The sequence below is a fragment of the Polypterus senegalus genome, chromosome 1 (genome assembly GCF_016835505.1).
Source record: "Polypterus senegalus isolate Bchr_013 chromosome 1, ASM1683550v1, whole genome shotgun sequence".
Lineage (NCBI taxonomy): Eukaryota > Metazoa > Chordata > Cladistia > Polypteriformes > Polypteridae > Polypterus > Polypterus senegalus.
Genome location: NC_053154.1, coordinates 294,521,217 through 294,544,756, shown reverse-complemented (window position 1 = coordinate 294,544,756; position 23,540 = coordinate 294,521,217). Strand labels below are relative to the sequence as shown.

At 36.6% G+C, this 23,540-nt stretch overlaps 1 protein-coding gene across 1 annotated transcript in view; it reads left to right on the top strand.

The window, feature by feature from the left end:
• sorcs3 (sortilin related VPS10 domain containing receptor 3) overlaps positions 1-23,540 on the top strand; it is a 1,218,933-nt gene that overhangs the window by 669,089 nt on the left and 526,304 nt on the right. The window contains exon 3 of the mRNA XM_039776558.1: positions 17,313-17,412. Within this exon, the coding sequence (XP_039632492.1) occupies positions 17,313-17,412 (100 nt within the window). The remainder of the gene's footprint in view (positions 1-17,312; positions 17,413-23,540) is intronic.

Sequence of the window (23,540 nt, the reverse complement as noted above, 5' to 3'; positions counted from 1 at the left end):
GGTGGTTTCAGCATATACTGGTAGTTGAGATGCTCAAGGATGGATTGGGCATCCCAACAACATTCATAAATGGATATAAGACATACATTTTCAGTTGTATTTGAAGAACAAGCAAATACTTTTATGACAATTTTAGTTTGTTGCCTCACATCAGTTAGTACATGAACTGGAATACCATTTATGTGATATGTCAAATCTCCCAATATTTGAATGGGATCTCTTCAGGACCTGTTGTGTTGTCCGTCTTTTAAAAGATGATTGTATGTTAGTTCATCACAACCATTTGTTGCTACTTAATTGTCCCTTTCTGTGTCAGTAAAGTCCAACATCTCGTACACTGTGACATTCAGAAATGCACTGTAACACTTAAAGCAGTGACATGACCCTGTTTTTCACATATCAGTGTATTTGCAGCACCTCCGTAAATATAGCGAGATTTTTTGAGCCCTTGGGGTGGTTCTCCCTCTGTGAATTGAACGTGACCGTCAAAAGCAGAGGCACGATCCTGCACGATCATCAGAGCGTTAGACAAATGAAGTATGATCATTAATACTCTTCCTTCTTGGTAAATCAAGCATAATCATCAAAGCAGGCATTGGGGAAGTCGATGCTGCTGCTGTGAATTGAGTGCGATTGTTGTAATGGTGAGGGAAGGCGGTAGGGTTTCGTCTAGGGTTCCACCTACAAATCTGTCACGGCCCGCAGGTTGGGAAATGCTGTTTTAAGGTATTAAATTGGAGAACAAAGCAGTTGGATAGATAGATAGATAGATAGATAGATAGATAGATAGATAGATAGATAGATAGATAGATAGATAGATAGATAGATAGATTAAATTTATACAAGAAAGGACTGTGAAAAAACATTATCAGTATTCTAATTCAAAACACACAAGTACAAAAAGCAAATGTTATTTACAGTTCAGTGTCCCCAACAGCTCAAACACACACTTTCTTTCCTCTTTTCTTCTTTCTTTGTCTCTCACTCTTTCTCCTCCATTCCTCCTCAGCAAGCTTCGACCTCCTCCTCCCAACTCTGGCTCCTGGAGTAGTGGCTGCTGGCTCCTTTTATAACGCCCCCAGAAATGCCCCAGGTGCTTGATGACCCATTTTCCGGCATCACTAGTGGAGTTAGGGCTGTAGGGCTCAGCAGCAGCTACAGCACCCCCTGGTGGTGCCCATGGATCCCAACATGGCTGCACCAAACTCCAACTCCCTTGAAGCCCTGCGGGAGTCCTAGGGGGGCTGCCATCTAGCGCTTTGGGGCTAACACTCTAGGTAGACTGGGTCCCCCGGTCCTCCCAGCATGGAGACGTCCCAACTAGGCAAGGGCCCCAGCCATCCACCAGATAGATAGATAGATAGATAGATAGATAGATAGATAGATAGATAGATAGATAGATAGATAGATAGATAGATAGATAATTACATGAAATTTATATGACAAAGGACTGTGACAAAATGTTATCAGTATACTAATTCAAACCATTCATCCTTTATGGAAGATTAAAAAGACAGCAAATCAGAAATGTAGTATTTTGTGACAAATTAGCACCTATCTAATTCTAGGATGAACTATGATTTTCTATGTGTTCAAAATGTTTTTGTCAGGATAGACCACTTTCCTGTGTCAAAGAATCAGGCAAAATGACAGTCAAATCATGGTCAGATAAATAACAGGAATACACATTCTTCTGGCAAATGGCTAAAAAATCTCCATAATCTGTTAATGTCAAGGAAAACATTGTTGAGGATTCAGTGTATGCATTCTGGTTGAGCCTCTGATTATCTTATTTATTTAATTGACCTTAATGGTTACTTCCAAGAAGGTGAAAAACATTTTCCTCTGACTTTAAATTAACCTTTTTCAGAAAATTGCATAAAAATGTATTCACAGGCAGGTGATGTAAACACATCTGTCATGTACAATTCTAAATTTTGTCTGCAGGATTAGGATGGCTTTGCATGAAGTAGCATGCAGAAAGTTTACATAATGTAACAATTTATATTACATATTACTCCTTTCACATCTATTTATTTAGCTGATACTTTTATGTAGAGTGGCAAATCACCAGTGCATGCAGCAATTGCTGAAATATTTTTGCAGCTGGATTACCGTCAGGTTAAATGACCTGCTCACTGTCACAAAGAGAGTTAGCTGGGGGAATTCAACCTGCAACCTTTGCATAAAAAGTCCCACACCATATCTGTTAGGCCACATACCTGATGACTAAATGTCATATTTAAACATGTACAGTGGGCTTCCGAAAGCATTCAGTCCACTGCACACTTTATTGTGTTGTAGGTTTAATTTTAAACAGATAAATCTGCTATTTTTGCCCATCAATCTATACTTCATAATCCATAATGACAAAGTGAAAACATGTTTTCAGAAAGTTGCAAATTTATTAAAAATGATAAATTGGAACCTCTCATGTTACTTGTACATTTACTTATTTCAGTATCCCCCTTATGGTGTCATGGGTGTGTTACCATGCTTATAAATGTAACCTTTGTCTAGTGTCTGCATTATTAGGAAATTACACAAATAATAATATTTTTTAAAAAGTATGTGGTTAGTGGTTTTCCTCTCAAACAGAATGTCGCAAAAACTGGAACAATGAAAATTATGCTGACTCCATTTTTGGTGTACTCGGGTATCAGCGTAATGTACAGTGCATTATCACAAAAGATTCATTAAGCTTGAATTTCTTGTTGAGTCTTACTACAAATAGAGGTGCTAGTGGGTAAAGGATTACAGTATTATGAGTCTAATAATCAAGGAAAAATTATTCCAATTGGATCTGTGTAGTAATTACTTCATTGTTTTCATGAAAACTAAAAAAAAATTTATTTTGTTACTATTTCATTTCTTTGTTTATGAGATGCTGTGAACGTGTCATCAGTTACATCATGACTTCTGAAAGAATCGTGTTATGGACTAGGAGTCTTAAAACCCATAAATCTCAGAAAATTCAAAAAACACTTCCAAAAATTCCTATTAAAAGGGAGTATACTGCCAAACTTGGCTAGATATAAGGGTAGCACAAAATCCTTATAATAATTATTTCCACAAAAATGCTAACTATGAAACTCCAAAGAGCACAAAAAGCATAAAGATATTGCCAATAAGTAAGTCCAACAACTTTCCAAAATGAAGTAAAAAAATCATGGGTTCAAAAATCCTAGAAACACATAAGCATAGCAAAAAACAAAATAAATCACCAATTCCTTAGCACTTTAGAAATGAACCATCATTTCAATATAAATATGATCGTTTTACATGATGTCTCTCATTTGGATACAACATTTGTACTTCTATTTCTACTGCAGCTTATTTAAGCCCTTGGGTTAGGTTTTATTTTCAGGTTTGAACTCTGTTTTTATCTTTAACTCGGGTTTCTGTTTTACCCTTGTGTCTGGCTTTCTCCTTTAAGCCCAATTTTCTGCTAACAACTGCTGTCCCCGATTATTTTATGTGCAAATATCCTTTGACACTTGTGTGTCATAACAATCCCAATTAATTAATTAATTAGGTAATGACTGTTTTATCTAAAATTACACAAAAAAACAGAATGAGTTTATAGAGGCCAATCTTCCCATTGAACAGCATCATGAAAATTTTGTTAAAGTGCCTCCTTCTGTTATTTCACAAAGTCAAAATGATATCAGACAAATTATAATGGAGGATTCCACATATGTTCGATGTATCATAATGCTTGTAAGAATGATATGATTTAACTAACATTTGTTAGATTTTTTTCTGGATAATCAAGGTTATTCTGTTTGAAAGCCTTTTTATATATAGAACTCTGCAGTGGGCAGTTTTGCATTTTGATCACTGATTGAGGAATTCTGATTTTTTTTTATTTCTGTTGCCATTCTGGTTTGCAATTTATTTTTAAATGAGGTTACAGTGATGCCTCATACTTCGAACATTTCTAACTTTGAATGCTCGAGAGTATGAATGCTATATGTCAGAGAAATTTGATCTGGAGTTCAAATGATGCTTCTGTGTTCGAACTGTGCACTTAGTGAAAAAATGCAGCAACAGATGGCACTTACACAGCGAGCACAACTGTCTCTCGTCTCTCGCTCTTGCTGTGAAAGCATCTCTTATGTTATGGTTGTGTATTTTCAGTTTGTCTTTTTTTCGCTTTATTTTTATTGTGTCTAATTATATATATTGTGTATATATATATATATATATATATATATATATATATATATATATATATATAGATATATATATATATATATATATACCCTATATAATCTATTAACCCTGGCATTCAAGAAGAATGTGTAAACAAGAAGCATAAGAGGAACTGTAGTATCGATGATTGAGGTTGAAAAAGAACTTATTAAATGCAATTTTCATTTTACTATACAGTATTTTTATGTATTTTTGTTTTCATGTTTTAATTTATTATTTAGGGCATTTAATTGTTTTATTTTTATCTTAAATTATATATTTTTGCTGATTAAGTTTATCGAAATGGGTATTGTTTAGACCGCGGTGGGCTAGTGCCCTGCCCAGGTTTGTTTCCTTCCTTGCGCCCTATGTTGGCTGGGATTGGCTCCAGCAGACCCCTGTGACCCTGTAGTTAGGATATAGCAGGTTGGATGATGGATGGATGGTATTGTCTAAGGTACGGGAATGGATTAATTTATTTTCCATTATTTCTAATGTGGAAAATTGATTCGGACTTTGAACAATTCAGAGTTCAAACAGCCTCCTGAAACGAATTTAATTTCGTAGTACGAGGCACCACAGTACTGGCTGAATGTGATTGTCCCTTCACAATTTTGACCCTCTGGTTGGACTAGCACAGTATTCTACCATGATACCTTGTAGTGAGGTCATGAACATCAGTTTGTTTAAAATTTAATGTATTGCAATTTATTACAATTAACAATCATGGATTAAATTTCTTATTCACAATTTAATTTGTATTGCATAATGTTTCAAGTTCCATAATAAAAGGAGGATAATTAGAAATATGAATGGCATCATTATTTTTTGAGGTTTTGAACCTTGTTGTTTTTAGTTTTTTTTTTTTTTCATCCAGTTGCTTTCTTTCAGTTTGGGACTTGCAGTAATTCTGACCAGCTTGTAATCAGCTATGAAAACATTTCATGTGTTAAATCTTCCAAAGAGTAAAATCTCAAAATAAGGTATTAAAATAATTAAGTAAATTATGTTTTTCCATCTGTGGTGGGCTGGCGCCCTGCCCAGGGTTTTGTTTCCTGCCTTGAGCCCTATGTTGGCTGGGATTGGCTCCAGCACACCCCCATGACCCTGTAGTTAGGATACAGCGGGTTGGATAATGGGTGGATGGATGTTTTTCCAAACACATTCTTTCTTTAATACACACCGTCTTTAACACATATGTTTATATTTTTGTGGAAGAACAGCTTTCTCAGTATTAGAAAAGTTTTAAAATTTTATCGCTGATAAAATTCACTTTACAACACGTATATCCTCCAGGCGATAGATGGAGGCATGCTAGTCTCTTTGTTCATTTCTGGATACTGTTTGGATTCTTCTAGGTGTTAAGCTATAGAAAACTCATCTTAATAAGTTTAGGATTTTTACATGATGTTAATCTAACAAACAATGTTAAAGTCAAATAAAGTGCGTTTGTATTTATTGGAGCTGCACTAACGTCACTAGTCTGTCGGAGACGTGCAAGTAAGCATTCTCTACAAATGAAAATACATTTAGACTTGAAGACTTTTGGTGTGTAAGCCTTTGATCAGAGTTGCTGTAATCCTGATACATCCTCATGAAGACACACTTGCCATGTCACATTCCAAGCCACTTGATGCTCTGCTCTGAATTACATGTGCACATGATGTGCTTACACCCGTTTATCTGTTTTAAATAGCTTTGTCTGTCCCTTTGATACATTCACTGAAATAATACTCAGTTACCTCAGAAGTGAAGATGTACCTAATGGTGTGATGTTAAAACCTTTTCCTCCTTCATGTCTCCTCCTATGCTATTAAAGATTCAACTTCTTTGAGATGTGTGAGATGTATATGTGTGAAACTGTAATACTATTAAGTATTAATAATCTGGAGGCATTAAAGCTACATAAAGGAACATAATTTAAGCGCAGGGGCTGAGGCTGTTACAACACCCTACCACTTGTATCGACATGGCGACTTTTGCACAGTCAATTAGCACTCCCATAATTTAATGAGAATTGCTAACTGAAGACCTTGCTCCACTTCCGTCTTTATTGGTAGTGTTTGTAGAATGAAACACTAACTTTGGATGACAAAAAAGGCAGATATGATTTTCACACACCGCCAACCCATAATGAAGGGCACAGTATTTAGCATGCTGTATTGTTAATGTGCAATTTCATTCAGCCCTCTTATTCTTTTTCTCTCATACTTCCTTTGGTTGCTTTGTAATGTATTTTATATTAGTCCTTACCATAAAAGAACTGTATACAATAAAAATAATTTCTTAATTCTTTCCAGTGAAATTCTTAATAGACACAAAAACAATGATTTTCTTTCTGCTGGAGTCTCTTTCAACCCATCTCCTAGCATAAAAAAGTGACCGTTTCTACCAGATTAATCATTAAGGTATCTCTTTAAGAGACATAATCAACATTAGAATATTTTCTTTAAGGATACAAAAGTTCCTTCACTTTAGGGTAGTAGAATTAGGACTAGATTTTGTGCTTATCATTAACACTGGCATATTTAATAAATACGTCTTCACTACGAAGGGTCATATCATGCAATTTTTCACAATTAACAATTTTTACTTTAACAAATCGGAAGCAAACTGAGAACTAGTGAAGTCTTAAATGCTAAAACTCTCCAACTGCATGATAAAAGAAGGACATGAATAAATCATTATTTGTGAAAAGGTTATTAAAATGTCAAGCAAAATGTTAGATCCAAACAAGGATAGCTCATTCACTTTCATTGGCCTTAGAAATATATAGTGAGAAAAAATAGTTTGTCCTTGGGCTAATTCAGTGATTTTAGCTGAAATATTGCAGCAGACTATGAAAATGCATTATCTATGTTGTTCATTTCCCATCCACACATTTATTTTATGATGCCACTTTTTCCAGCATAGGATCATGAAATGCTGGTTCCAACTTTGGTAGCATCAGAGGCGAAGCAGAAACCAAACCTGAACAGAACTCAAGTCCATCTCATGGCACAATTAACACACACTTTTTACTCATAATGAGACAAATTAAAGATAACGTTTAGCTTATAATATTTGTGTTTAGATTTTTGAAGAACATTAAAGAAAATGCACAAGGACATACAGTAGTCAGCAAACTCATGCTGTATTTCAAATAAATCTAAGAGATGCGAGGAAGCAGTGCTAACCACTGTAGAGTAGCATTGGACCATGGGAAATGTATTCTTGCAAGTATAGAAAAAATGAAGTAAGGGATGATCATAAATCTGGTCTTTGATAATGTATTATGTAAGGCCTAAACAGGAGTAATATGTTTTCTTTCACTTTGGGCAGTCTCATTTCAGGTATTTTTTTTAACTGTACTATTATAGTCATGTCAGTTTACATACTGAACTAGAACTTCATAATCATGTTTGTTTGCTGAAGTTAGATAACGGCAAACATAAAATCTCAAACACACTTAAACCAATTTCAGATTCACAGGGCGTCAGAACCGATCCTGGAAGTTTAGGGTATACGGCAGGATTGAGTGCCGATTCTACCATTAAGGAGAACAAGTTGGTCGCAGGGTGCAAAAACTTAAAAGTGGGCCTCATTTTTTAAGAATTGCATACCTAAAGTAAAAAAAGGCCTGGCTCAATATAATATTAATGCCTACATTCCCCCGAACTCCTTATTATAAAACACGTTTGTCAGTGCACTCGAAATACCAAGGGAAAAACAGCTATAATATTTGTTTCTCAGCACGTTTGATTGAAACAGCAGGGGTGACACTCTAAACCCCCCTCCTTCACCGTAATATACAGTATGTTGATCAGTGCTCTGAAAATGTCAAAAGGAACCAACAAATAAGATTTGGAAGTGTCATTTATAGCTGCTCCTAGGGTACCAGAAATACTAGACCGGGCACTGGCAGGAACCAGCCCTAGACAGGATGCCAGTCCATCACAGGGCAGACACATACACTCTAGCTAACTCAGAGTAGCCAAATCACCTACCATGCGCATCTTTGAGGACATACAAGAAAAACCTGGAATAATCAGAACAATGCAAACACAGACATGTACAGAATGTTGAATCCACAAGGCAGTATTACTAAAGAGGAGAAATGTTTTACATTAACAAAGTTTTACTTTAAGCTAGAGTGTAGACTCCTCAGCACAAAGGCCACACTCTGGAATTCAGAAAGATTAGAAGATTAATTTAACCAGAACAGACTAATGTAATAAAAAACGTGACCTTAACTAACCGATTTATACTGATTAACCCAAGTGCCGTGGGATTTTCAAGAATTATAAATGCTCATACATGTAGTGCTGGCCCTGTCCAGCCTGCTTAAGGTACGATGTTGGGCTCCCTTGGTATACATATTGGCACCATTGTATGATTCAGCGCTTCATCTGTTTATTTAATAAAGAGAAAATATGCTGATACACCATGCAGCCCCTTAATGATCTGACAATTAACAATACAAAAGCATACATAGCTTATATGCAGTCCTTACAGTTAACTGCATGATTCTGTCTGCCATCAATGAGGAAAGTTTTTCTTCTTTCTCAAAATACCGTGTTCCACATTTAAAATGTATAATTTTAAAGATAAATTATAAAAATGGGAAAACCATTTTATACTTCATTGTTCATGCTTTTTGCTAGTAAATTCCTTTTAAATGGGTAAATTGGTTGCCCACTTAAGCCACATACTGTTTATATGTGATTCTTGTCAAATGTTACACATGTCTTTTTCTTTTACTTTCTTTTCCTTCATTTAGTCTTTCACACCCATTTAGCTCTACCAACCCAGATACAGGGGTCTGTTAAGTTATGTAATAAGAAAATCTTTTGAACAGTGATTTAATTGTGTTACTTTAATCACTTTAATTGCTCTTTCTCATTACAACAATTTATGGATTGCAGTTAGCAGGCCATTAGACACTGCTGAAGACAGTGATGGGCATTAGCCTTTCTTGAGTATATCCGTGAATGATCAAATTTTCACTTACCACTTGTGTCTTTATTTGTGTATGTTTGCTTAAAACATGACAAATGCACATTTTGTTTTGTTCATGTTTCAAAATCTCTACTGATAAAATGAAAAATGAAGCATGTCATGATAATACAGAGACAAGCAGAACAGGATGATTACAGTGGGGCAAACCCATGCCCCTTTGTTCCATTTCGAACAAGTGCCCCCATTTTGCTCATAGAAAAAATGCAAATTATCAGTCAATTTATAATTTTCCTTTCATCATCTGACCATTCTGCTTCAGTATTTAGATGGACCACTGGCTCTGTGAGCTGTGCTGCCAGGCCAGAAAACTCTGAGAGGGAGAGATGTGATCTGATGTGACGCTCATGGGCTACATGGCATCTTTAGTGTGGCTATCCTACTAACATCCCAGTGCCACAACCCACTGCCCTAACCTTAAACGTCAAACTGAAGCAACACAGAGGAATGCACAAGGCAATACTCATATCTAAATTACATTTTATATTACTTTGAAGAGGTTTATTGGATCTAAATTATTAACAATGGCATCTTTACAAACTTCCATGATGAACCAGATATGTTGGTCAATTTCTGTTGTAATGGATGGCCGGCCATTTATCCCGGCCAATACCCCCAAGCCGCCAGGTGGAGCCCTCCTTGCAGCGAGGAGGTCCCCAGAAGACCAGCAGGGCATCATGGACATTGGAGTTTTTATGCAAAGCCCTGCTGGATGCCGTGGGGGCCACAGGAGGGAGCTGCAGGGAGGACCGAGGGCTTCTTCGTGCCCTGTGACCCGGAGGTTCGTCACAGGAAGAGCGACGGACTTCCGGGTTGAAGAAAGGGACTATTTACCCTGACCCGGAAGGGAAAAGGACTTGTGGACTATTGGGCAGAAACACTTCCGGGTCAGGGATTATAAAAGGACTATGGGAACTCCCAGACAACGAGCTGAGCTGGGTGGAAGGGTGGCAACGCGTCTGGGAGTTGGAGGATTGGTTTATTGTTTATTATTGAGTATTATTGTGAGTTATATGAGTATTGTGGAGGAGAGTGTGCTTTGTACACTGTGGAAGAAAAATAAAGTCGATTTGAGGACTTTTACCTGGTGTCTGGAGTCGTGGACAGGGGTTCAAGGGAGCGAGAGCGCCCCCTATCGTTCACACTGTATAATTCATTCTCTTATTTAAATTTGATTATGCCTGTCTTTTCCACATAATATTTAATAATTCATTTGATGCTTACCTCCATTTTTTGGGCTTGCTCAGGTATCTTTTATTCTTGTCATGGTATCCGTATGCACATCCATATATTATGATCACTCAACCCAAATCATCTGAAGTTGCTAAACAATGCAGCAAACGCTCCTCAGCCATTTGTTTCAGCCCAGCAGCTCTCATGGTCGTTTGAGACAGGAGGCTCTAACAAGTGCTCTAAATAACTAATAAGAGAGATCGGCAGAAGAGTATTGAACCTTCCAGCTTTCCATGATAAATTAAACCTTTAAAAGATGTTCCATTATTTAACTGTGCTGGATTGCCAACTATGTAGCACAAAAAGGAATTTTTACCTTTTCATATCACCCACCATCCATGCTTAATACATACTATAATGCCAGTCGTGAATATTCAAAGAGGTCTGGCCAGGCCACAGCACTGACTCATTCCACCTGCATTTTGTATTCCAAACTACCTCTTTGTACTGTCTGCTAGAGCAAAGGACTACGAGCACCTGCAAAGATGTTAAACATGAAATGGGAGGTGTGCCTTTCTTGAACAAAAACAGTTTTCTAGAATGCTGAAGTACCAATATCAAAAACAAAATCTAGATGTCTAAAGTGTAAGCAAAGTCAAAACAAGAATTGCCAGGAGTCGCTATCAAAACTACAAGAAGATCACCTGAAATTAAAAACACTAAAACTATGAACCAAATCAAGTAGTGGCAAGCTATGTGCTGTTAAGCAGAATACCTAACTCCATGAGTTCAAAATGAGCACAATTCAAGATTTAAATTCATAATTTGGACAGATAGCTGAAGCGGTGCGGTGAGTTTTACAGATAGATAGATAGATAGATAGATAGATAGATAGATAGATAGATAGATAGATAGATAGATAGATAGATAGATAGAACTTTAGCTAGCGGAGACTTCATGTTGTGATGTGTAGTGCTTTTGGGAAACTTTCCTTAACAACAGTCTCCCCTAGCAACTCACCAACAAAATAAAGTGACACACTGAAACTTAATTAATAATAACATTAATATATTTCACATACAAATTTTTTTTTCAAATCACATATATTGCTTCAATAATATTCCCAACAAATGAACAAAAATATTTATGGAAAACAATAGACATTGTTTTAGCGGGATGTGCAAGGATTACCCATTCTTAGCACATACAGTTTCTGTGGTTCAAACCGGCAAGGCCTCGATGATACGTCTTCAGCTCTAACATGGACACCGGATCTCACAACTTTCCAAACAGAACACAGTGATTCCCAATGCAATTAACCTATGTTAATAAATCTAAATGATAGGGGAAAGGTGGTCACAACTTGGAGACTTGGAGATGCAGCCTTTATTTTTTTTTTCCACATAATGGAAAAGACAGAAGTTGTCAGAGTTTGCAAAGCATTGAATTGATAAGAACATTTTTTCAGGCTGATCCAAATCAGGATCCATGTTTGGAATCTGCATTTCTAAGCATGATTAAACGGTTTGGAAATACATCTTTGCATTCTGATCCTGATTTTATTATTATTAATATTATTAGTTATTTTCTGTGACTCTAAACTCTGTCCCAGTTTTCACTGTTTTAAGTTCTAGTGGTATCAAATTGCTAGTAAATTTAATTTTCCTCTTGACCTAGTAAGACCTAAATTTTTGCGATGCTTATATACATCATATAATCCCTTGATTAAAATAATAATAATAAAAATATAAACAATTGCAGCATGATTTCTTTGTTTCTTGCTTGTAGATTATCACTCTTCCTGAGCTGAGTATTTAAATGTAATCTTCTTCTCATAGTTTTTATTTTTATAGCTCAGCATTTTCATTTTTTTCTTTCCTACAAAAGTCTGGAATTGTTAGAAATTTCTTCAATTCTTTTAAAATAATCATACAACCAATTAACCACCCTATGCCACCATTAAGGCTGTCTACTATAATTGCCCTAAACAGCCTCCAGAATGTTTTCAGCACATGTGGACTTGTCAGAGAGGAACTTTCTTATCACTGGCTTTCAAATACAGTATATGCTGACAGACATCAGGTTCTTACTGATGCCTTTAAAATATGAAATATTTCACATTTTAGGGTAAGACAATAATTATCGGCACTCTACTTCAAAAATGTATTAATGCTACTGTCTAGAACATACAGGAAAATTAATTTTTCAACATAGTCCCCTTGGTTTCCACTGCACTTGGTCCGCATTTCCACATTATTGTTTATGCATTTTTAGTTGGTCTCTCAGCTATGCATGCACTGCTTCTTTCACTTGTTGGTCCATGAAGAACTGACAAGGCAAGTGGACCAAACAGATGGTAATCCAAGGTCAGTGCTGTACAGAGGATGGTCCAAGACCTCAAATCCCATACATGGAAGCGTTTTGGGTCGCAGTATGTAAGCCACCATTGTCCTGCAACAACAAAGAGCTTTTTGATGATAAGCCTCGATATTTGCTTCACAATGCAGTCTTCTGCTCGTCATGCAGTGTTGCACTGTAATTTGTACCATCACATTATTGTGCACATTAGTATTGCAGGAGAAGCTCTTGGTATTTTTTTTTTTTGTAAATTTCCCCATGAATAAATGACCCAGTCTTCATTTTTTTGTTGGCCCTTTCTGAGTAAATACCATTTCAAAAATTTCTTCAACTATTTACTGAATCTGTTTAAAGCGATTTTGCAGGTGATGGAATCTAAAACCTATCCTACAGCATCTGAAGCACAGCAATAACCAACAGTGGAAAGAATGATGTTGTACATTTTTAAATGTAACATCCATAAGTAATTTGAATTTACATAATAATTTACAGTAAACAAACAGTGTGACCAAGTAAACCGTTTTGAGAGTATAATGTGTAAGGTTGCTTGTCCACTCGCTGTGTGTCTCTGAGTACAGTTTCTAACTTTCCTTCAATTACTAAAAACTTTAACTATACTTATATACTGTATTTAAAACCACCCAGAAATGGTGCACTATATATTTGAATAGTTGTTTGTTTATTAATCATATCCCAAATTATTTCTTTATGTAAAAGATTACTCAAAGTGTAGATGCATAGAGCTGAAGAACAAGAAGGTCAGATTAAATGCTTAGGGTCACAGATAAAGCTATTTAATCTTATAATACTGTGTTTTAAACTCTCAGTTTCCTTTGTAAAAGGCAGTGTGGCACAATTGATATGCTATTTGTCCTAAAATGCTAAAGATAATGTACTTTTGCAACCTCAGGCTCACTGTGAGACACTTGAGCGTTTGGTCCATCTATAAAAATATAACTATAAAAACAATTGACATAGGGGATGGAGGACTTTACAGACAGGACTGAAAGATGGCTGTGCACAAGTGCCTGACAGTCTGGGCAAGGGAAAAACGAGTGTTTGGGAGCGGAATGGGTGGCTGCTAGATGTTTAGGAGGAAGCAGTCTGCTTTGCTTAAATCAGGAGGTTTCAAAAAAGAGGAGACTTTCTCAGGAAACTAATAAATCAGAGCCCCATGTAGGTATTGCACTGTTGCCATATTTAGTTGTTCAATAATCAAGCCGATTGTTGAGTTGATCCTTTGGCAGTGGTATCAAGAGGACTTCAGTTCCCAGAATTCAGCTGGAGTGCGTAGGAGCTGATGGAAGAAAGATGCATTGCTGGAAAAGAAGTTGGCAGCAGTGTGCAGGATGCATTGTCATGTAACGCAAAAAACAAAATGGCTTTCAACTATAGGCCTTGGTGTTTTCTTCACATTGCAGTCTTGTGTTAGTCGCACAGCACTGCAGTATATCTTGCACCATTACATTTTTTTGTTCCTGAAGCATTACAGCAGCAGTTCTTGTGATTTTTTTTTTTTTATAATTCTCACCATGAGTAATTGTTCAAGAGTCATCATTAATGTATTCAATTCAGTGTTCAGGAAAGTTTAGCGTTCAGCATCAGACTACAGCAAGAAAGAAAACGGTTCAGCAGTCTTTGACAGATAGTGTTTCAGTTGTCATGAGAAGCAGCCATTCTGTGTAATGCACACGTGATTTTTGTTTACAGACTGAATATCTCTGTTGTCACACACATGCAATTGGAAGACAGCTGAAGAGCTTAAATGATAGTAATTCCATGTCAGACCTGGCGGCGGTGTGCGCTGACTGTCACTCTTAATCTCTTGCAGACAGTTTTACGGGAAATCTCACAGGGTTCCGGTGGCAATGACGATGTCACTTCCTATCCCGATGACATCACTTCCGGCCTGCGTACCAATAACGGCGCAACTTCCGGTCTTTTCAACGTCACTTCTTTTTCTAGTGGCAATGATGACGTCACCTCTGGTCCCCGACAACGTCACTTATGGTTCTGGCCCCTATGACGTCATTTCCTTTACTGGCCTCCATTTTACCTCCATAATATCAATGTTATTTTGGACTCAAACCTGTAAACATCTCTGTTCAATTTACTTCAATTTTGCAGCAGGGAAACAATATACAGGTAGCTGCCCCAAACATTTATGATGTCTGTGACTCATCTTTGTGACACAGTATAATGGCCATTCTTATGCCTAAGATATGCAAATTTTAAATGGCAACACTCTCCATATCTAAATTATAATGTATGCTGTAGTACTTGTGTCATATTTCATTGTATAGCCTACTGGACTGTTTTGCATAATGACTATAAGCATATTAGTAAAGATGTGCCAAGTTAAAAATCGATGTGCAGTACTTGAACAAAAATAAGTCAATAGAACAAGACACCGGAATCTCAAGATGTTTATTATTATTGTGGTAACACCACAGCATTTTTTCCCACAACTTGCATCAAACTGGACAGACACAGCACAATCTCCAAACAAAAAAAAAATATTAGTAACACTTTAGTAACATAGGTGCTGCAAAAACACATCTATTACAAATTTACTCTTATGCCATATGTATTAATTGTATTAATTAAGCCAAGGTTCCAAAGTGAAGCTATTTTAGTAGGCCGTATTGCACAGATGAATAACCACTTTACTGATGTTTTACAAGTGTCCTGAAGACCAAAAGAAGCCTTTGTTAAGGTCTTGTTACCTAAGAATACATTTGTAATAGATGCATTTTTGTAGTACGAGTACTTAAACTAATGTGTTACAAAAATGTCTATTTGAATAGTTGAACAAAGAAACAGGCATTGTAGAATAAATGCTTTTTTTTAAGCGGGACTGAACCTCTATTATTGTGTTTTGCGCATGAATTTTGGTCTGTGCCAGTAATCAGGGGATACAGTAGCTCTGTTAGCCCATGGCCTGAGGTTAGAACATGGTTCCTTTTGTGCTATTAAAAGAGGTTGGCATCAGGAAGGATTTTGTGTTGCAAAAAAATGTCTGCTCCTGTACTCGTATTGAAGAGACAACCGGCTCACCCTACAGATCATAAAAAATACCAGCAGAAAGACAAGGAGAGTAGCTCTGTACATGTAAAGAATACAGTGGTGGTGCTCACTATGGAAAGGCAGCATATCTCATTAAGGCTGAGGCGAGAACCATAAACACGTGGAATAAGTTACCAAGAAGTGTGGTAGACAGTAGGACTTTAGGGACCTTCAAAACTTGAGTTGAGGTTATTGTGGAGGAATTAAGTGGATAGAACTTGCGAGCTTTGCTGGGTAGAATGGCCTGTTCTCATCTACTGTAGATTTTTCAAGTGTTTTAATGGGGGATATCAGTATGCTGAATGATTCTCTAGGACAGGGGTCTCCAACTCTGGTCCTGAGGTGTTACAGTGGCTGCAGGTTTTCATTTAAACTTTTTTCTTAATTAGTGACCAGTATTTGCTGCTCATTAACCTGTCCTCTCCTTTTAATTGACTCTTTTTTAATACTCGGTCCTCTGAATTACTTTATTGTTTTCCTTAAACAGCAACCAAACAGAAATGCAACGTGAAGTGAGCCAACAGATGACCAGCTTAGTCAGGACTTCAAACCCCAACCAATTTCACTCCAACCAGTTTTGTAATTAGAAGGCAACTCTTGTTGTTAATTAAACCTGTTATTTAGTTTCATGGCTTGCCACAGCAGACATTTCTAAAATTGTTGATTTTCTATTTTCCAAAGAGTAACATCAAAATTTTTGGTGGACCTGAACAGATAAACATTACTAAGACCTTCACCTTTCTTTATTTTAAGATATTATATGATGGACACAAGTTTGTTGGTCCTGTCTTAGCTTATTTTGTATCTCACTACTGATTGACTGCTAATTAATTAAGGAGGATGAGTCTTTAACAGCAAGTCAATTAAAATGAAGGCATAATGCAATTTAGCAGCAAAAACTGCCCACTAATTAGGAAAAGATTTAGAATGAAAACCTGCAGCCACAGTAGCACTCCAGGACCGGAGTTGAAGACCCCTGATCTAAGGTATTTGCTTACTCAATTTTTCAGATTTCACAGTGAAACTTGCTATATAAAATAACGGCTTTAAACATGTTCCAGATTTATCTATCTATCTATCTATCTATCTATCTATCTATCTATCTATCTATCTATCTATCTATCTATCCTTCTTTCAACTTTACAAACAAAGAAATGTATCCAGCATTTTCACAACATAATTACAATTTTATTGTGAACAAATGTCATTACCACCCACTTACTTTTTTACTAATTACTTGTAGGGCTTCTTATGCACATAACTTGGACCTTTCCGTATTATCCATTTCCAGCCACCTTAACTTGACCTTTGCAATCAATTTCTAACACCTAGCTGGTTTTGTATCACTTTTATATAATTACTTCAATGGCAATGCAGTAGCCCTTGTAATGCAAATTGAAAGTGATCCTAAAATATAGTGAGCATTGCCTGAAGATGAAGACATATCAGAGGGCAACGATGCAGCTCAAGCTAATATTTTGCTCAGGTCACACTGACCTTTTTCTCTTGCATCTCTCTTTTTCTAGATCTACCGACTATGGGACCACATATGAAAAACTGAATGATAAGGTTGGATTTAAAACTGTGCTGAGTTACCTGTACGTCAGCCCGATAAATAAAAGAAAGGTGAGTCTGTAATTATCGCATGTCCATTTCAGCACATTTCAGACATCACATACACATGGAGTTAATGTTCCATGTAGCAATCAGAATGTTATACTTTGGCACATTGTAATGTGTTATTAGTCTTACTGAAGTGATGTATAAAACCTGATTCAATGTGTACTTTTTTGCTGAAGATAAAAGTCAGAGATACAGATATGCCAAATGCTGCTGCATCAATAAAATATATCCAGAAATGAATGGAATTAGCAAAACAGGATGTAAGTGAAGGCTTGAAATTAGAAGCAATTAAAACTAATCTAAGTCCTTATCAACATAGTTTTATTTACTTTAGTAATGTTAAAACATGTACAATTGAAAAGTGGAATAAAATTGGGAATGAATATATTTAGGAATTGATAACTAATAATCAATAAGACCCCCACCCAGGGGACAGCAATAAGTAGTAATAAAAAATTAAATTTATCTTGTCCAACCAGAGGAACCGATAAATTTAAGAAATAGAAAAATGAATTTTAACTTCCATCCATCCATCCATTTTCTAACCCGCTGAATCCAAATACAGGGTCATGGGGGTCCGCTGGAGCCAATCCCAGCCAACACAGGGCACAAGGCAGGAACCAATCCTGGGCAGGGTGCCAACCCACTGCAGGAATTTTAACTTGGTCAATTAATTATCAGTTTTGCCTTCGGTCATACCACATAATTTGGCAAGGCTCCTACATTTTTACCTTACCTTCCTCTTTTATAGGAGGTGGTCTCCAGTTTTTAGAGATACAGTATATCAAGGTAATTGAAGCACACTTGTTTTAAGAAACTGAATAATACAATTTATTGATAAACACAAGGATTACAGAAGTGTCATAACTACATACTGTATATACATTATATATTGATATATAAGATGGGATGCAGACAGACTGAATAAATAAACATATAATATAGACTAGGCTGGCTGTTTACAGCTGTTTAGAGTTTAATTTATCTTGGCACAGATTAATAGTTTTATTCTTTAAAAGTGATGTCCAGTGTTGTGTGGAGTTGTTTGTTTGTTACAGCTTCGGGTTCAAGTAGAGGATTTTTCTTGCACTTGATTGCACTCTTTCTCTTTGCTGCATGATTCTTTGTTTGTGCTATTCTGTAATGCTGCTTTCTCAGTGTTATTTCTACTGTTAGGCTTTTTGCAGCTTTGTAGGATAAACCAGTAGTCTTTTTGGCACAATAGTTTAGATGCTGATGGTCCCTTCTTGAAGTGATGGCTGTTACTCAGCCTTATCAGACAGTTTGGCCTACAGCTTGGCTTGGCAAAGGGATCATCAATTACTGAACCACAGAGGTTGTCAGTTCTCCACTCCCAAAACAACAAAAGACTCATCAGCTTTTAGTTTCAAAGAGAACTTTCAGAAGATATTTTTTTGAATAATTCTCATTTTTGAGATAATCCCAGAGAGGTTGACCCAAGAGAATCACCAAGGAGTTCAGTGAGAGTGTCCCAAGAGAAATATTGTAGAGACTATTCCTAGATGGGATGAGTGTACCTAGTTTTATGGGAATTTATAACTTCTCCTGATTGGATTAAAGTCCCTTCAACTTACAAAGTCAGTGTTTCCTCATAAGTGAGTTCATCTGTTTGTCCACTGAGTTGTAGCTATTTGTCCTTGCTTGAGTCCATTTCCTTCCTTTTGGCTCAAGAGGTCTGCAGACACGCCTCTGGAGAGATGTCAGGTCACCTCTGACTTACACCTTTGTTATCAGATGAACTCCAGGCAGATCCTGACACAAGCTGGAGTTCAGTCTTTTAGTATGGAATACAAATGGGAGAAGGCACAGCTGGATGCCTGCATTCCTGTTAAATATGCTTTCTTAGCAGCCCTGGTGTGCCACTGAAGCCTAGCAGAATGGGCAGTGCTCACTTTGCCCTATATATCTTTAACATGTACCTACATCTAATTCATAATGTGATAACAGACTGCAGTGCCATCCCTTAGCAGTCCCTCTCTCACCCATGCCCTATCACGTTCATAATACAGCATGGCATCAAACAAAGGGAGAACAGCTAGTCTGTCAATAGCATGTACACGTTAGGCAGGCGGGATTGCTCATTTACTAGCAATGTGATCTAGTAATGATAAACTTTTTGGTTTAAGCCATGCATCTGAGATTCATTCTGTGTCTCTGAGCTCTTATTTTAAAATATATATAGTACAAGATGACAGTTTGTCGGTGGTGTCAGTCATTTTGAGAGGTTGATGTCTGCCAAATATTCTCTAATGATAAGATACAATGATGGGTACTAATCAGAGATGTTGACTACTGAGTAGGAGGGCCACATTAATAAAAAGATGACAAAGTGCCCAGTTTGAATAGTGTAATACACAACCGGTGAAGACATTACTTTAGGAAATTAATTTATCACATTTCATCCCCTCTTAACACTTTACACTTCTTTGGTCTCAGTCATAGCCTGCTTTGAAGTAAGCAGATACAAATATAAATGAAAAAAGTGTAGTACCCATATACAGATTGTGATTTGAAAAGCACTTTTTTGGCAAAAAGTACGAACACCATTATTCCATTATCGTAATGCTCAGGGTCACTGGCAGCAAAAGGGAAAAGATGGAAATTAAACCAGAATGGAAAACATCAATTCTTCATACTCTATATCTAGATTCATGCACAATGGGATTAATTACAGTTAACATTACAATATGTCATTGAGCTGTAATAGGAAACACACAAAGAAAATATTCAAAAGTAAATTAATTGATTATTGTGATCCTCATGAAAACAGTGTCTGATGCTTATATGATCAATTTACTACGGATATCTATGTGTGGAAGGAAATGAAAGCCTTGCTTTTTTCACATTTAGTATGATCCCTTTTTCACTATCTAGCACTTCTGTCAGATTATTGTCTTGTATTTGGCAGGCTTAAAATATATGGTGGCACCCATTCTTTCAACCCTTCATTAAAAATGATTAATTATTGGGAAAGTGGGTTAAACTGAACCTGCAGCTCACTCTGCATGGGGATATTTTTCATTTCCTACCAAACTCCAAGTGCAGATGGCAGAGTGCGTTTTTACTCCACAACCAATTGGCAGCTCTGCAGATACCTGACACTCGTTCACAGTTGACAGGGATTACAAGACTCAGTAGCGTATTTTCATGCTTGTACATCAACACATCGACATTTACAACATGTGACTTTTCTTGACAAGATGTCATGCTAAACACACAATCACATTAAATTTCAAACAGCATCAGATTAAACAGCAAATTCATTTACGGATGAATGAATGAGTTTTTGTTTTTCTGCAGTAAATTTTTAACAACAGAGCCATGAAAGTGCTATTAAACAAAAATACAATTTATTTTTGTATAGCCCAAAATCACACAAGAAGTTCTGCAATGGGCTTTACCAGGCCCTGCCTCTTGACATCCCCACAGTCTTGACTCTCTAAGAAGACAATGAAAATCTCCCTTGTAGGGAAAAATGGAAGAAGCCTTGGGGAAGGGAGTTCAAAAAGAGACCCCCTTCCAGGTAGATTGGGCATGCAGTGGGTGTCAAAAAAAGGGGGTCAATACAATACAATACACAGAACCGAACACAAGTAATCCTCAATACAATACAATAGTGCAACAGAAATATTACAAGTACAGAATCCAACAATTGATAATATTACATAATCCAATTTGGAATTGTATAATACTATGCTAGAATGCATGAATGTGACAATTAATATCTAAAACTACAATATGTATTTAGGATAAGAATAATTTTATAGACACTAGGGGGCTTCGCTCGCCAACCCCCAGGTTTGCGCTACATGCCAGCCACTTTGCATCTTTGCTGCTCGTGTATGTGGATTTCACTTTCACCAAACAACAAATCTTTTAATTCTCACGGGTACGCCTCTTCATTGGGAAGAAACACTACTTTTCCCTGATGGCAACACAAATTAGGTGGTATACAAGTCTCCAATGTAATGTTCAAATCCGTACGATATATTCAAGCTCTTTTCGCTTTTCCGTTATATAACAATTTAGTAAGTTTGTTTGTGTTAATGCGACCTTTACTCTTATTTTTTTGAGACTTTCGAATTTTAGTACTATCACTATCTCTAACCTGCTCTACATGTGTATCATGCCAACATTTTTGAACCTCTTTACGACATGCTACTTTTTATTTTTATTTTCTTAGGAGACTCTACCCCTTTAATGTGGAATTGTGGCATCCTTTACATGATCTACAACTCTATGATAGCCAGTGTTATTTGTCTAGTAAAGGCATTTCAAGAGAGGTCCAGCATATCTACAAGCTATTTAAGAGAGAGCAAGCACAGTTATAGGTTGCACTCTAGACTCTGGAGGATATAATGAAAACATAACTGAGTGTCATTATGAAAAATGCTGCACATCCTCTCTCTTACACACTAACACTGAGGACTTTCAGCCAACCAATAATTCAGCAGAAGTGTCTTAAGAAATGCTACTCTGGCCTTTATACCAACAGCAATACAGTATATCTCCATAATGCCTTACTGGGACAATGAATGCTCTTTCTCAACTTTAGCCAGGTCAGAAGGATTCTTTCTTTTTAGTAATTATTGTATGCTGTAATATTTATTTATTTAATCGGCTTCTGTATAAAGCCAAATTTTCCCCTTGGCACAAATAAAATTGTGTCTAATCTAATCTACCCCAAGATATCTTGTGGAAGGTGTGCTGGGTGAATATAGTGTTCACAATCTTTTTTATTAAGTCGTGAGCATTCAAGGAGGGCATTAGATTCTGTCCAGAGTGCATTTTGTCTCCCTTCCTGTCCATGATTATAATGGACAGTATATCAAGGCCCAGCAAAGGTTTCGGAAAGTGACCAGTTTGGGAATCTAAGGTCCTCTTGGCCTGATTAGTTTGTGATTGCATCTGAGAGCAATGTGGTTGACATCAGAATCAGCAAATCCGCATCTGAGGTTAGAGTCCTTTCCAGGAAAAGAGCAGCTGACTCCTTGCAGTTAAGGGATGAGGAGCTGCTCTAAGAAGAAGAATTTATGTGCTTCAGGGTGTACTTCACAAGTGAGGGTAAAGGCAGTTGTGAGAATGACCAATGAATCAGTGTAAAAGCAAGTTTTACGAACATTGTACCAGATGGAAGTGGTGAAGCAGGCGTTGAGTCCACTGATAAAACTGTCTATTTACTGGTCATTCTACATGCCCGTCCTCACCAATTGTCACATCCACTGGGTAGTAACTGAAAGGACAAAAAAGAATTGTGAGTACATGTGGCCAAAATGAGTTTGATGTACAAATTTCTCTCAAGTCATGGCCCATGTTTGACCTTCTTTTTTTGAAATAACCTTTTGACTCTGAGAACATCTTGTTGAATTTGAAGTCCTTTACAGTCTGTTTTAATAGACTGACAATGTCTATGTGAAACCAAAAGTGGATGGTACCACCTTAGGGTCAACTTGAGGAGGAGTCACTGTGTGTAACTGGAATAACAAAAAGTTACATTCAATTTATGTTGAAAATACCTGCCTGTGCTCCAATTGGAAAAAGAAAAGAAAAAGGCGCATGGGCCATATAATAAGTAGTAATCATATTAATATGAAATTGCAAGTGAGAGGGGGAATTGAGGTGTGAGGGTTGTGGAGAACACAAAACAAATGCTGAAAATGGAACATCCTGATAGCTATGTAACAAAGCATTAATGCATAAAATGCATCTTTCTCATTTATCCTTAATACTTATCATTTATGCATACTTTTTAATCAATATTAGAAGAATTGGAAGACTTCATTTCATTATTACAAATTAAAGAGCAGCTTCTCCTTCAGATTCAATGTAGAAAAAACAATCATTTACAGGGTATATAGTAAGTATAAAGTACTACATATAAAACTGCTAAAAAAGAATGTAAAAAATAGTAATTAATAGGTAACAAAGTGGTATTGTTAAGCAACAAATATAGTATTACTAACAAGAAATATTACTGATCATGCAAGTATTGCACAATGAATTACTGAAATTACCAATGATATGAATATTACACAAAGAATACTAATAATGTAAAATATTGCACATAGAACAAAGAGAGCCAAATTGCACAAGGCTGTGCTAATTACACA